Below are 13,932 nucleotides of genomic sequence, written 5' to 3'. Positions count from 1 at the left end.
CTGCAGGAAACACAACTGGCAACTCCGCTGACCATAAACTGTATGCATATCTATGATAGAGCAAGGCGTTGTTAGCAAACGGTTAACTTCTGCCGTTTAGTTGCCGAGGTTCGTGTGTCGGCAAATTAAAAGGAAGTAGTCTTTGTATTTAACATGGGTCCAAGAAAAGACTGTCTTTACGTTGAGCTGTAGTTGATGACTGCCGAATTATTTCTTTTTTGGCTCATAGACAGCGTTAATTGGAATACAAAGCTTGTTTTGTCGTGGCTAAACTTTGCTAACCCCAAAGCTAGCCTGACTGAATGTGTTACGTCCACCGGAGAGCCCTCTGGACTTGGAGGAAGGAAGGAAGGAAACTGATAAGTAGGATAACTGCGCACCTATGCTTCTGCAAAGCTAGAACTCTTTAGGACTCTTGAGTTAACACCGTGACGCATTTAGAAAAGGTGACTATCTGTAGACTTCGCGTGATATTTGACACTGTTTGGTTAATGAGATATGCTGTTAGTTGGCATAGCTAGCTGCTAGCGCCACGTCTCTGGGCTAGCTGTGCAGCAGACGAGAGCTATCCTGTTAGCCACAAACTTCCAAAGAAGTTGTGTAAGTCAGATTTTTCTTTCTGGTTGAGTTGGTCAAGGAGCTGAACGGTGATTAAAGCGTTTCACGGTCAGACTCTTTAACTCTGATCTGCTGTACCACCGGGACAACCGAGAAACTTATGGCATCGGATGTGATTGAGAGTGAAGCGGTGCTGAAGGGTGTAAGTAATATGAATTTGAACAATAGCAGCCCAGATACTGTCACACCCAGGAGGACTCTTGAGGATTTGGGAAACAGACAGACTTCCAGCCCGTCATCATCCGGTGTATCGGGAGAAGGCGATGACGAGGAAACAGACGAATTGCAAAATAGCACAGCTTCTGCTGCAGAAAAGGGCGAAGAGGAGTTTCAAGACAGTCTAACCAAAACAAGCGGTACGCCACAAGAAAGGAAGACTCCAGACAATGTGCAGAAGCAACGAGGAAAAAGCTCTACCCCGGTGAGCGTTCCCCAGCCACGCTCACCAGCTGGAGCCACTGGAAGGTGTGTATTTAGACATTTTTGTGTTTTCCTTACATAGAAGCAAACTATGAGAAAATTAGCACAGATATGGTTTAGTCTCTCCCAGAGTCAAACGATAGTTTTGTCGGTGGTTCTAAAGTGGACCTAGGTGTACATGTGACTGTTTGTTTATCTGCCTTTGTATTGGTTATAGCGTAGTCTGACGGCCCTGTGTCAGTTGGGATAGGCTCCGGTGGCGTGCCAAAGAGCGTCGTATCATTGGCCTACAGTCTGTGAAATATATCTCAGACATGTCTCTCATGAATGAAGTCATTTTCAGCCAGAAAAGCATCCCTGTCATAGGGTAGAAACTGAAATCAGTTTTTGGAAGAGTGACTTTTATGTCCTTTTATTTATTCAGGTTGAAAGTCTCATTGACATTAAAAATTCATATTACATATTAAAAAAGAAACATGGAAAAATCAGGAGTCACTTTTTAGCACAACATCGATCCTCTGCAGAAAGATGTGTCAAAGCTATGGATTTCACCTATCCTTAACTATTATTGTCAATAAATATTGCTTACTGGGAGCCAATCACTCTTGTGTCTTCATTCCATTTCTCTTATTAGATATTTGTCAGTAATGTTTTTTTCATGCAGGAAAAAATAAGCAACTTGACATGGCGTGGATACTCTAAAACATTGTACTTATAGGTGTGTTTTTTATTTATTATTTTACATTTTTTGCAGTAATCTTGAAAATTGCTTGTCCAGGAGTTAACTTCCAAAAATGTCATCATTTAACCTCAGAGTTCATCTACGTCTTTGTAGCACTGGTACTTTGCTCTAAAAATAGTTGTTTTCAACATCTTGCCAGAAACTGTTGGAAACCAGCCATCCCAAAACTAATTCAGGACCATCAGATTACTTTGCAGATCTTAAGTTCAGAAAAAGCTGTTTCAGTTTAGCCAAACTGGTCATTTACAAAGGTTTGCCTACGGTAACTTCTGAACTTGTTAAGATGTGAAATTGAAGGTTTTCTCTACAGACATTAGTGCACTTTGCTCTGCACCCCTGAGGGATTTTTAAACTAAGTATTGTGAATATTAACTTGGAGGGAGCTATAAAGAATGGTAACAGACTTCAACCCTTCACATAACTAAAACAGAAAAACGCAGCAAAAATAAATGTAGATAGAATGATAAACTTACAATAATCTTGTATTTGTTTCATTTATGTTGAAATTATGAATATGAAAAATGACTTCTTAACTGGTAACACATTTACTTTTGCCTTGAGCTTTATTTAAACAAATTAGCATTGCATCTTTAAAGTTTTTCCATAGTTGAACCATCCCCCACTGATATCCATATTAATTCAGTTCTCTATTGTGCTCAGTATAATAATTACACCTTTAAAATTTCTGTCATCTTTTCCTTTTGACTTTTTAATGTAGCTAATTTCTTTCTATATGCTTCCATTTGCATTGATTGCAATGGTTCCCTCTCAGGAAACTACATTCCTGTAGCAGTTGGATTTCAGATGTAATGTGAGGATTAGCACCATGTACAAGTAGACAGCTAAACTGACATATTATGAAATGTTGAGTACTGAATGCCCAGAATGTTTGTGTGTCTGGAAGTACAAATTCCGCAGTCTATATGATTAATGCATCAAAGGGAGCTTGGTACAACATTGATACAGATACCATTGGTCTGCACTGGTGAGCAGTCGGTTTATAAACTAAGCCCTTAGCACAAGCTTGTAAGCTTTTTAAGAAGCTACTGAAACTGAGATTTTCAAACATCTATTTCATATGATTACTTTTGTCTCATGTTAAGACATTTTATTAATTGAAAACAGGCAATGAGGATAAACTTCCTTTTAGGTTGCTTTAATCATTAAAAGCCACAATATTGAATATACAGTCCAAAAACATGCTTTTATCTCCATAATCTTTTTACCCCACACTTTACAGTTGCTCTACTTTGTTGGCAATGAAAACGTAGCCTGACAGATATAGGATTTTTAGGATCAATACCAATAGTTAGTTATTTTATGAGTTCAATATTTTAGATATTATTTCCTTTAATAAACATGAATGTGACACATGCATAGTAGTGATATGTAAAGAAGATTTTAGTTTTGCAATTATAAGTAATATTGGTGGGTGAATCAATACTTGCAGGCTCTGGTGCCTTCATTGTAAGGGTCAAAGATATTTTTCACCTCCTTACAGTTCTTGGGGGTCAAAAATTACTCAAAAATGCCAACCCTTATTTTGGACCTACAGACCTGTAAACGTATATTGGTTCTTTAAGTTGGCAGCATTTTGAGTATTAGAGGACTGTTTTGTTTTTTGGGTTTGTTGGGTACCTTTTGCATTAGTATAGCTTAAGTAAAATTACTTGTCAGCTTATTAATTTAAAATCGAATTGATTTGTTTCGAATAAATCCAGTTATTATGGCAGATGTTCTTCCTTCTTTATTCGTACAGTGTATGCTCATGTGCTTTTGTGTAGCCAAGTGTACCTATTATACACTGACTTTTTGAAGATTTTAATTGATGATGTATTAGCCCAAGGACAAAAATTGCCTTACTTTCAGCACATCAGGAGTGCGTCTGCATTTTCCCCTTAATCATTTTAAGACTAAACAAGTCATTGTTTTAAGATGCCCAATTACACGTTTGGATTTCACAGATAATTTCCGCTTGCCCTCCTCCTGATCTTGATACATTTTCAAGTGCAAGACAACAATCAAGCAGTTAGAGATTGTTAACCATAACAGATTGTTCAACCTTTTTCCCCTTTTCATTCCCAGCCTTGAACGTCAAGAGTCAGTTGCCACAACAGAAGCCCGCCTCAGAATGGAAGGAGTTGAACTTAAGGAAGAGTGGCAGGATGAGGACTTTCCACGGTACTGTCTCAATCGCACTTATATCATGCTTCATAGCTTTGCATCACATGTTTGGGTTTTTCAAAGTCCCATTAACCGTGAATCTGTTGAATGTATCATTATCTTTTGTATGAATCTTAGGCCTCTCCCAGAGGAAGAGGAGCTTGAAGATGAGCTTTTTGCAGAAGCTTCTGAGGCAGGAAACTCTGGTAATGAAAACACAATACTGTTCTTTGCATTGCTACAGTCAAAAACAGAACACTGAAGAACAAAGTTCTTGCATTTTAAAATGCACATGGCCATATGGAAGTTAAAAGAGATACTGGTTGATCTTCAATTCATGTGCATTCAGCTGAAACTGAGGCCTGAGCAGTCTGAGTTTTACAAATCAAAAGAGTAATTTCTGACGTGGTCTTTTTAGTACAAAATCCTCTCAGGTAGGGGTGGGCGGTATAAAAGGTATACGGTAGAAACAATATAAAATTGGCCAACGGTAGAGATTTTGACTTTACTGCGATAGCGAATGTTGATGGTGTCATCAAGCTGCGCCTGTTTTGGTCGAAAGCATCGCAGCGGCTGCAAACAATATCATCTGCAAATTATGTCGAGCGACGGTAATAGCAAAGAGACTAAGCACTTTTGGAATACGGGGAAAGCCAAAAACTGCACTTCCTAGACTTCCGTACCATTGATTAATTTTTGCTGAATTCTCTCGCAGCTGCTCTATTCCATGTTGTTGCAGTATATTAATGACTAACCTCGTATTGTGAATGGATTATCTCAGATGTTCTCCTGACTGAAGTTTGGTCCGTTTACAGCATCCCGACATGTGATTGTATATGTCCCTAACCACCAGAAACCCTCACGTTAACATTTATCGAGTGGAAAAAAGTTAACAGCCATCCTTCAGCTTCACTGTGCTAATGTTATGCTAACGTAGCTGTTTTGCTAGCGATCACGTAGCACATCACTATATACCAGCTAGCTCAACTTCAGTAACCCTACAAAGTCACTGCTGTTTAGTTTTCTGTCTTCATTTATGTTGGAAATGACAGCAGAGCTGTACGTTTGAATTTTTCAGAGATCTCTCAGTCAGAACATGCAATATCATGTTTAGGTGGAAACTAGCGAGCTAACTTCCTTGTCACTACCCGATCCGTACCGGAAACCCGATCGGCACCCCGCATGCGCAAATCTTCCGTCACTTCCTCTCTTTGCCAACATTGCGACATTCAATATATTTGAATGATACGGTTAGCGCCCAGTTAGCTCCTAGCATTTCTCAACAGCTCTGCCTCCTTTTCGACTGCCCGGGACATTTAAACAATGGATAATCCGTATACAAAGAAATTCATGCTTTTCTCCTCAACAGAGAGCGTCCCCCGATTGAGCAACAGCGCCGTAAAATAAGAAGAATGGTGCCTAATTACAGAGTTAATAATGCAGACTTTGTAATATCTCACGTGTAGATTCATCAGCCAGATTAAGTGTTTACTGACAATTGACAGTGATAGCGCACATCATCATCACTATTCCAACAATCCTCTCCTCACAGACAAGCATAAACACACTCGACTATCGCTAAATCAGATTTAACACACGTTTGTCCATCCATTCGCTTCCGCTTATCCTTTTCAGGGTCGCGGGGGGCGCTGGAGCCTATCCCAGCTGTCATAGGGCGAGAGGCAGGGTACACCCTGGACAGGTCGCCAGTCTGTCGCAGGGCTAACACACAAGGACAGACAACCATTCACACTCGCATTCACTCACACATTCACACCTAGTGGCAATTTGGATTATCCAATTAACCTATCCCCACAAGCTGCATGTCTTTGGACCGTGGGAGGAAGCCGGAGTACCCGGAGAGAACCCACGCAAACACGGGGAGAACATGCAAACTCCACACAGAAAGACCCCGGCCTGATGGTGGAATTGAACTCAGGACCTTCTTGCTGTGCGGCAACAGTGCTAACCACCGTGCCACCGTGCTGCCCTATAATAGGGTTTATTCGCTCCGTCAGCAGGTGGCGGTATCCTCGTACACTGGGGAGTAAACTGCCATTAAACGAACAGAAGAAAAAGAAAACATCTGCACATGCGCGGTACGGATCGGGTAGACCCGATTTGTACGGTCAGACTTTACACATGCGCAGTAAGGATCGGGGAGTCCTGATCCGTAACTTTCTTTTTATTTTTCGTTTTTGTCTACATTGTACTGAAATGCTTCATTATTGCAAACATTTTAAGATATACTTGTTATTCTTAACATCTTAACAGATACTCTGACCCATAACTATCGTAAAACGCTACGACCGGAAGTAGATACCTTTCGCGCATGCGGGGTACCGATCGGGTTTCCGGTACCGATCGGGTAGTGACATTCCTGCTAACTTCTAACTCTGTTAAAAATAAATTCTGTTTTCATGGATGCCTGGATGTTAAACGTAATTATTACACCTGGTAAAGCAGCAACGCTGATCATTTTATTAAAGGTGAAAGAATTTAGACAGTTTTTAACTCTCAGTGATGCTGCAGTGTTTGTTTGACTTTGGGACCTGAAGCAGACAGAGTTTTGGACCCAGATTACTCCGCAAGGCTCCTCACTACGGCAGCCGTAATGCTCCGGCAATCCATCAAGCGGTGCGCCTTCATAGCTTACCAAAGTCGTACTGAAACATTTTTGACAGATTTCTGCACGCCATGTACTACATAAAATCTGTTTGAGGTCGGTAACCACAACCAGAATTCATACATAAGGCACACTGTTGATCTTTGAGAAAATTAAATGATTTTAAGTGTGCCCAATGGTGTGTAAAAATACGTTATACAGAAGAAAAGAATATATCGCGATATATATATCGTTACCGCACATGCTTCAAATTATACCGTGATATTTCTTTGCCAAGCTGCAGTGGAATGATGTTCGCTGAAACCAAAATTTCCATTTTAAAAGACTGTAATGTTGAAAGTGTCACTTAATTTCTATACCAGCCAAGCTTCACATTAGTGTTGGCTGAACTTCAAAGTATTTGAAAAGTATTTTTTCATAAACAAGCTCTGTGAAGTACCAAAGCATAGTATTAAACTGGCTCTGGAGCTAATTAAATACTTTAGTAATCATTATCCCTGGCATTGTCAGTTCTGCTTTCATTGCTATAGAAATTTGGAAAAGAGATTTCCTTTTTGTTATGAGTATATAAACAATATCATTAATGTCGATTTCAATTTTATTCATATAGCACATTTCATGACATGTAAACTCAATGTCATAAAAGATAAAAATAAAAAAAATAAAAAAAACTTGACAAAGAAATACAAGGTAACACACACACTTTGTGCTGAGCTACAGCCAGGTGGTAGAGCAGGCTAATCTACTAATCAGGTAGTTGGTGGTTCGATCCCCATCTGCATCTGCTGCTCTGTGTGCCAAATATCCAAGATGTTTGGAACCATTAAAATGTCTGCACCTGATGGCCTGAGAGGGTTATAGATACTGAGGAAGTCAGAGATCTACTGTTCAGCCAAACCATTGAGGGCTTTATGAACTAATAGAAGCATTTTAAAGTAAATTCCGTACTGAACTGGGGGCACTTCAAAATTTGGGTAATATGTTCAAATTTACAAGTATGTGTGAAGGTTCTGGTTGCATTCTGAACAAGCTACTGATGATTTGGATAATCTGCCAAATAGAGCATTACAGTAGTTTCATTTCCCCAGTATGAATACATGGACTAATTTCTCTGAGCCAGTTTCAAAAAATAATTTTTATAGCATATTTTAGTGCATATTTCTAACTATTATTGGATATTTTCCCTCCATAAATTCTTAAATTTGCTCTTCCGTTTCTGTCTTTAAATACCAATTTAAAATAGATCTTTTTTGGTATTAGCAGTAGAAAGTTTTTATAATTTCTTTTATAAGGAAAACTGGTAAGACTGCACATGAAAAATACTGTCAAAATGAAAAGCCCTGCATTCACTTTTAGTTGAAATGCACACACACATTAAAATAAGTACCAACAAGAATACTGCCTATGCAATAGGTTAAAATGCCTCTTCCTACCAACCCATGATTCCAATCCCTACTTAAATAAGAGACGCACCAGAAAAGAACTGCTCACCACATGTAATCACTGTGTTATCTCTGACCTGAAAAAGCTTGAACCTTTCAAAAAGCTGTTCTCACAGTAGACCGTATAATCATTATTGATTTGACATCCTACCCTAGGCTACGCAGTGAATCATGGCAAGAAGACTAAGAAAAAACTTGCAGCTCCAGACATCAGTCTCACTCTTGACCGCAGTGAAGGTTCTCTTCTCTCTGACGAGCTGGATGAAAGCACAGAGCTAGACCTCAGTGACATGGACACGCCCTCGGACAACAGCAATGAATTTGAATGGGAAGGTAGGAATTATATATAATTAAAAATAATTAAAAATATTGGTCTGGTACTTCTGGTATTATCCTTTAACCCTCATTGTTTCACTTTGCTTATTTAAAGGCAGATGTTACACATCATCTTTTAGATGAGGTCTAGTTGGGATGTTATTTTCACAACAAACAGAAGTTCTCCGGTCTTTTTTTTTAATATCTGGGTTCTTGCGTCCATGTGTTTTTTTTTTTTTCTTCCTGTATTTTTTACAGGTTTGCTTAGGCAGCTGACTGCCTGCAGTGTGGTTAAAATATGCTTTGTTGTTTTTTGTTTCCACACTGCTGCCTTCCTCTTTTTCACTTGGAAGAATTGTTTCCATTCTCTGCCTGGAAACAGGCTGCAGGCCAGCAACAGGTTTCTCTGTTCCTTGTGGTAAGATCTTTTGGACAGCTGTCTTTTTATTTTTCAAACAAATCAAGATGTTTTTTTTGGTTGTTTTTCATTTTTGTTCGTTTGGTTTGTTCCTCCCCACCATATTTCATACCTTTTCATTTTTACTTAATATATTTGATTCATCTCCCCCTTTCTTTCAATTGTTCCTGCTTGAGTAAACAATAGCAGGTTATCACTTAATGGTGAAATTGTTGGCCATTTTGTCCTGTTTGATTATCAGTTATTCAGTGAGTCACAATTTAAAAGCATTCAAATTTCAGAGAATAACTACTGGAACAAGAAAACTTCATTGATCTCTGCACGAAAATTGATTTGCCGCAGTTGCTTAACACAGTAATAAAAGAGTAAATGCCTTAAGCATAAAACTTAAATTAAACTTGTATTAAGTTATATTGTTCCAAAATCAAACAAGACATGAGACCAGACAATTAGAATTAAATTAAATTAAGAACATTTTGGTCCTCTTCACAGAAAACACACTCAAGTTTGTCCGTTTGATTTAATCTCACGGTTTCATAAGTTTTGATTTGCTTGTTGCATGCTTGATATCATGTGATCATGTGAGTACTTTCCTTGATGTCTGCATGATGAACTTGACATTCTGCACATCATGCAGCTATGCTGTAAATCTTACAAACGATCCTCAGATATCCTTGGGCATTTGAGCAAATGCAGCACTCTACAGTAGAAGTGTGTTTTGCTTTTGCTTTCCTACAGGAAATTATGAATTTTCTCCCCAGAAAAAGTGAAGTGAGCGTATGGAATTGAGGATGTGAATGTTGGTGTTGATTCAGAGAAAGAACATCCCTCAAGATACACAAGATTAAAGCAAGAAAATAAATGTGCATATGATTTGAAATTTAAAATACGAATTATCGAGTGATCTCAAAATTGTATCACATTTGACCAAAAGGAATCTGATTTGAATCATGTGTTAAGTTTGCAGCATTCAAGTTGTTAGTTTAACTTGCCTCTTCTCCTTCAGATGATCTTCCTAAGCCAAAACCCACAGAACTACTACAGAAAGGCGTGGAGTCAGTTCACGAGTATTCAGCCTCAGAGGAGAGGGAAGACAGTCGACGCTGGAAGATGCTTCGTATTGGAGACCAGGAACACAGAGTGGACATGAAGGCCATTGAACCTTACAAGAGAGTCATCAGCCATGGAGGCCAGTACCATTGAAGTACCTCTAGTAGCAAGTCTTGAAACTTTACATACAATTTGGCAGCATCTCACTGTACTTATTAGAAGTATTATTTTTAAGGGCCTCTCTAAATAAATTATGAGTGATTCCTAATCTTAATTCCAGCTGCAGCCAGGACATGAAAACTACATTTATAGAGTCATCGGTGAAATCTGACAACAAAGACACTTAGGTATATCTGCCCCAGCTTGAGGCTTAAAAAGCTTTCATCACAGAGGTTACACTTTTACAAAACGTTGATTCACAAGATTATGGCTTCATTAACGGTTAAATCCAGTGATGACACAATCAAAGCCATAGTCTGGCTCCTCCCACCAGAGCAAAGAACAAATGGCATGCTAATTAATCTTATAGACACAGTAAGCCCAAAACAATGTTATGATTGGCTCATATTTTATCCGATCGGTTCTTTGGTAGCAGCAGTGGATGAATAAACTGTATTGCCGGTACACGTTTGACATGATTCAATCAGCTTGTGTGTATTCACAGTATGAATTCCTTTTTTTTTTTTTTTAAATATTAAAAATGACTTTGTGGCGTTTGAATCTCTCATTGCAGGTTACTATGGAGACGGTTTGAATGCCGTAATTGTGTTTGCTGTGTGCTTTATGCCGGAGAGCAATCAGCCAAATTACAGATACATCATGGAGAATTTATTCAAGTGAGTTTTTATTTGAAATTTAGTTCCTTCGCACATTTTAGAGAGCTGTGTCAAATGCAATATTCTTGTTTCAGGTACGTCATTGGCACACTGGAGCTTTTGGTTGCTGAGAACTATATGATTGTGTATTTAAACGGGGCGACCTCTCGTAAGAAGATGCCAACTGTTGGCTGGCTTAGAAAGTGCTATCAGCAGATTGATAGGAGGTGAGTGAGTTGCACAACTTGGAAAACTGGTTTTTAAAAGACAGACAATATGAGAACATAGATATTTGGGTCACTTCAGACAAATAAGCATCAGATCGTAACACCTGTCCTCACTCTTCTGTACAGGCTACGGAAGAATCTGAAATCCTTGATAATCGTACACCCCTCTTGGTTCATTCGCACCCTGCTGGCACTCACCAAACCTTTCATAAGGTAACTGTAATGTAAAAAGGTAATCACAAGTCAAAGACATTCGTGGTGTAATCTCTTTATTCTGAATGTTTCTGATTTCTTTTTCACAGCTCCAAATTTAGTCAGAAAATCAAGTACGTGTACAGCTTGTCAGACCTTGCTGACCTGGTTCCAATGGAGTATGTGTCCATACCAGATTGTATCAAACAGTAAGTATGGTGTTTGTAGCACTGATGTCTGTGTTGCATTATAGTGGTTTTCCTCGTGGCAAGGGTAGGCCGTAAGTTAGCTGTGTCCCACTGACCTAAATGTGCACACTGCGTCATTATACAGGAGATACAGTCTGCCCAAAGCCCATAAGCATTACTATTATTATTATTATGATTATGATTATTATTATCATCATCATATATGCATGATCCCATGTTACAATGGCAATGTTTTATTGCCACGTCACTACATATTGCTTCCAGTGTATACACAGCTTAGGTTGTTGTTTTGTAAGTATTCTATAAGCTGCTGTTAAATATCGTAGTCTTCATTTCTTTGCTAATATGCATAATTATTGAGCTGCACTACAAATTACTCATGCTGTCTTCTTCTTTGAGGCTCTGCACGTGACAAATCTTGTATCGTCACGGCATTTAAAAAGGCAGCACAAATAACTCATCTTGACTCAGTGAAACTCAGTAAAATGTTTTTCTCTTTTGGATGTGTGGTTGCTGTCGGCTGTGTGTTTCTTCTTCTGCCTAACCCGATTTCCCTGCCCCCTTCTTAAGGTTTGACGAGGAAAAAAATAGGAAAAGCCGTAAAAGGTATATGCACTTTCACCCAGGGTCAGCTTCCGCATCTTCTGCATTTCATAAAACTAACAGAGAAATGATGAGTTGGCTTTCAGAAATGCACCAAGACACCTAACTTTCTTTCATTTTCATAGTTGGATGATTTTTAGTTACTGCTTGTCCCGAATCAACAGCTTTCCTCTTCAACTCCCCACATGTTCATCTGATTTGATTCAGGATTTACCTTCCTAATTAACAGATTGAGAGTACATTTTTTGGTCTCCAAAAAATAGGTGACTTGGTGATTATTTAACCAGCTAAATAGATTTTCTGAGCCACTTTTGTGAAGATCATCCCCAAAAGACTATTGCATTTACATTTATTACCTCAAAGCTACCTTAAAATTGTATTCAGCACTTAGTTTTGTTTGTTTTTTTTAAGCCGCAGAGCGTGCTTGCTCACAGCTCATACTTGCTGTCACAAGTCATAACTTCACAAGCTACATGAAGATAAGGTTTCAAGGAAGCTGAATGTGTTGCTGCTTGTTAAGGTAAAAAAAGCCAGGGCATTAAGTTGCACTTACTTGCATTTATCTTGTGAAAAACAGGCTCTTATTTTGAGGAGGTTGGTGTTTGGTAAGTTTGTTCGTGTGTACAAATGAATGGGGTCAAGTAAGGAAGTAGCTCGCCTTAGTCACTGTGGTTTTTGGTGGCACTGCAGCCGTGGCCTCACATGGTTTAGTAACTGGCTCTCACTGAACACACGGTTTGTTCATTCTCACAGCTCTTTGCATGACTCACTGCTTACCCGCTGCCCACTGATTTTTGGTAATTGCCACTTCTTTCAGTTTTAATATTCTGCTTATTGTTGATTCAGTAATGACCACTCAGGAAGAGATGGTATTCAGCAAGACAAAGGCTTTTCTGGCAATATTTAATGTATTTTTACTGCTAAAGTAGAAGCCAAAGTAGAAATTTTTCACTTTTCAATGGAAACAGGAAACTTTTAACGATACAGCTGGTACTGATCTTTGTACTGATCAGACATTTTAAGAAGTTGCATGTATACAAAATATATACATGTGTATATACAATATACAAATTGGGATTTGTATATATTTTAGCGTTTTAAATTTTTTTTTTTTTTTGGGCAAACTGGTCTAGTGAGTCTGATCATTTTTATACATTCCTGTGTATAGAAATAATCCTGACACCAAAAAATCCCATTTTGATAGTGTTACAGATTTTGTACAGTTTTAATGACCACTAAACTTGTGTGCAGAATCGATCAGGACATGCACGGCAAAACGGAGAGCGCAGCTGCTACTGTCCCGGAGTGACCTGGCTCACGCTTCGAGACGTGGAAAGGAACGGTGAAGAATGTTGAGGACTGCAGCCATTCATGTTTGTTTTCTGGGTGATGGGACTGGAGGCTTCTTTGCATCAAGAAAGTGCCTTTTTGACATGATGCTGCCTGTTACATGTTGGAACTGTTTTTGTTTTTGTGCTGCATTTCTGTGTCAACCAGTTTGATCTGCAGCACTTTGTCCACATGCTGTCATAAACTTTTTAATCCTTTTTTATTTACTCCTGTATCTCATGTCAAACTAAGCGCATTGGTTTCCCTGTAGCTACTGGTGTATGTACACTATTTGAGGCACTCTTGTTACAAGTGGTTGATGCATGTTCTACTTTATTACATTTAAAATTATATATTTATATTCAAAAGGTGTCAAAGGAAATAAATTAATATATTTTTATGATGGATCTGATTTTAAACTGCGTATTAGGTCACTGACTCACTGAGTGGCATTGGATAGAACACGTTTAATGGCATCTTGTTCACTGTTCACTGCTGATGTTCTCTGTTAAAATCCTGCCTGGGGAAAGGAAATCTTTGTCTTTATTTTATCTTTTTTTTTCTTTTTCTCGATCTTTTTTTTTTTTTTTTTTTTTTTTTTTTTTGGCCCCTCACTTGAATGTACTGTTTTTGCTTGTTGGGGGTGAACACTTGCGAAAGAAACTATCTGAACCAAGGATGTAGGTCTTTATTTTCTCATTTCCTTCAAAGTAAAGCCATGGATCCAATCTGATTGCTTTGTATCTTTTATTATTGTTGTTAT

The 13,932-nt window shown here is 38.6% G+C and overlaps 1 protein-coding gene across 6 annotated transcripts; it reads left to right on the top strand.

Annotated features, from left to right (window-relative positions):
- Positions 1-61: 61 nt before the first annotated feature.
- Positions 62-13,902, top strand: bnip2 (BCL2 interacting protein 2; the record flags this gene model as incomplete). Of its 6 annotated transcripts, XM_082542132.1 has the most annotated exons (12): positions 63-1,083; positions 3,866-3,961; positions 4,082-4,149; positions 8,168-8,344; positions 9,751-9,933; positions 10,528-10,630; positions 10,705-10,836; positions 10,963-11,049; positions 11,139-11,237; positions 11,808-11,843; positions 12,418-12,445; positions 13,092-13,902. In XM_082542132.1, exons 1-11 carry the CDS (start codon positions 719-721, stop codon positions 12,428-12,430), a joined length of 1,359 nt encoding a protein of 452 aa, XP_082398258.1. In that variant the 5' UTR covers positions 63-718. The 6 variants fall into 6 exon arrangements, 5 of the variants coding, with proteins under 5 accessions (XP_082398255.1, XP_082398258.1, XP_082398257.1 ...); XR_014278068.1 differs by lacking the exon at positions 12,418-12,445 and having other exon boundaries at positions 62-1,083; positions 11,808-12,360; positions 13,092-13,106; XM_082542129.1 differs by lacking the exon at positions 12,418-12,445 and having other exon boundaries at positions 62-1,083.
- Positions 13,903-13,932: the final 30 nt, after the last annotated feature.

Source organism: Aulonocara stuartgranti (genome assembly GCF_965226115.1).
Source record: "Aulonocara stuartgranti genome assembly, chromosome: 7".
NCBI classification, from domain to species: domain Eukaryota; kingdom Metazoa; phylum Chordata; class Actinopteri; order Cichliformes; family Cichlidae; genus Aulonocara; species Aulonocara stuartgranti.
This window is presented reverse-complemented; position numbering and strand designations above follow the sequence as displayed.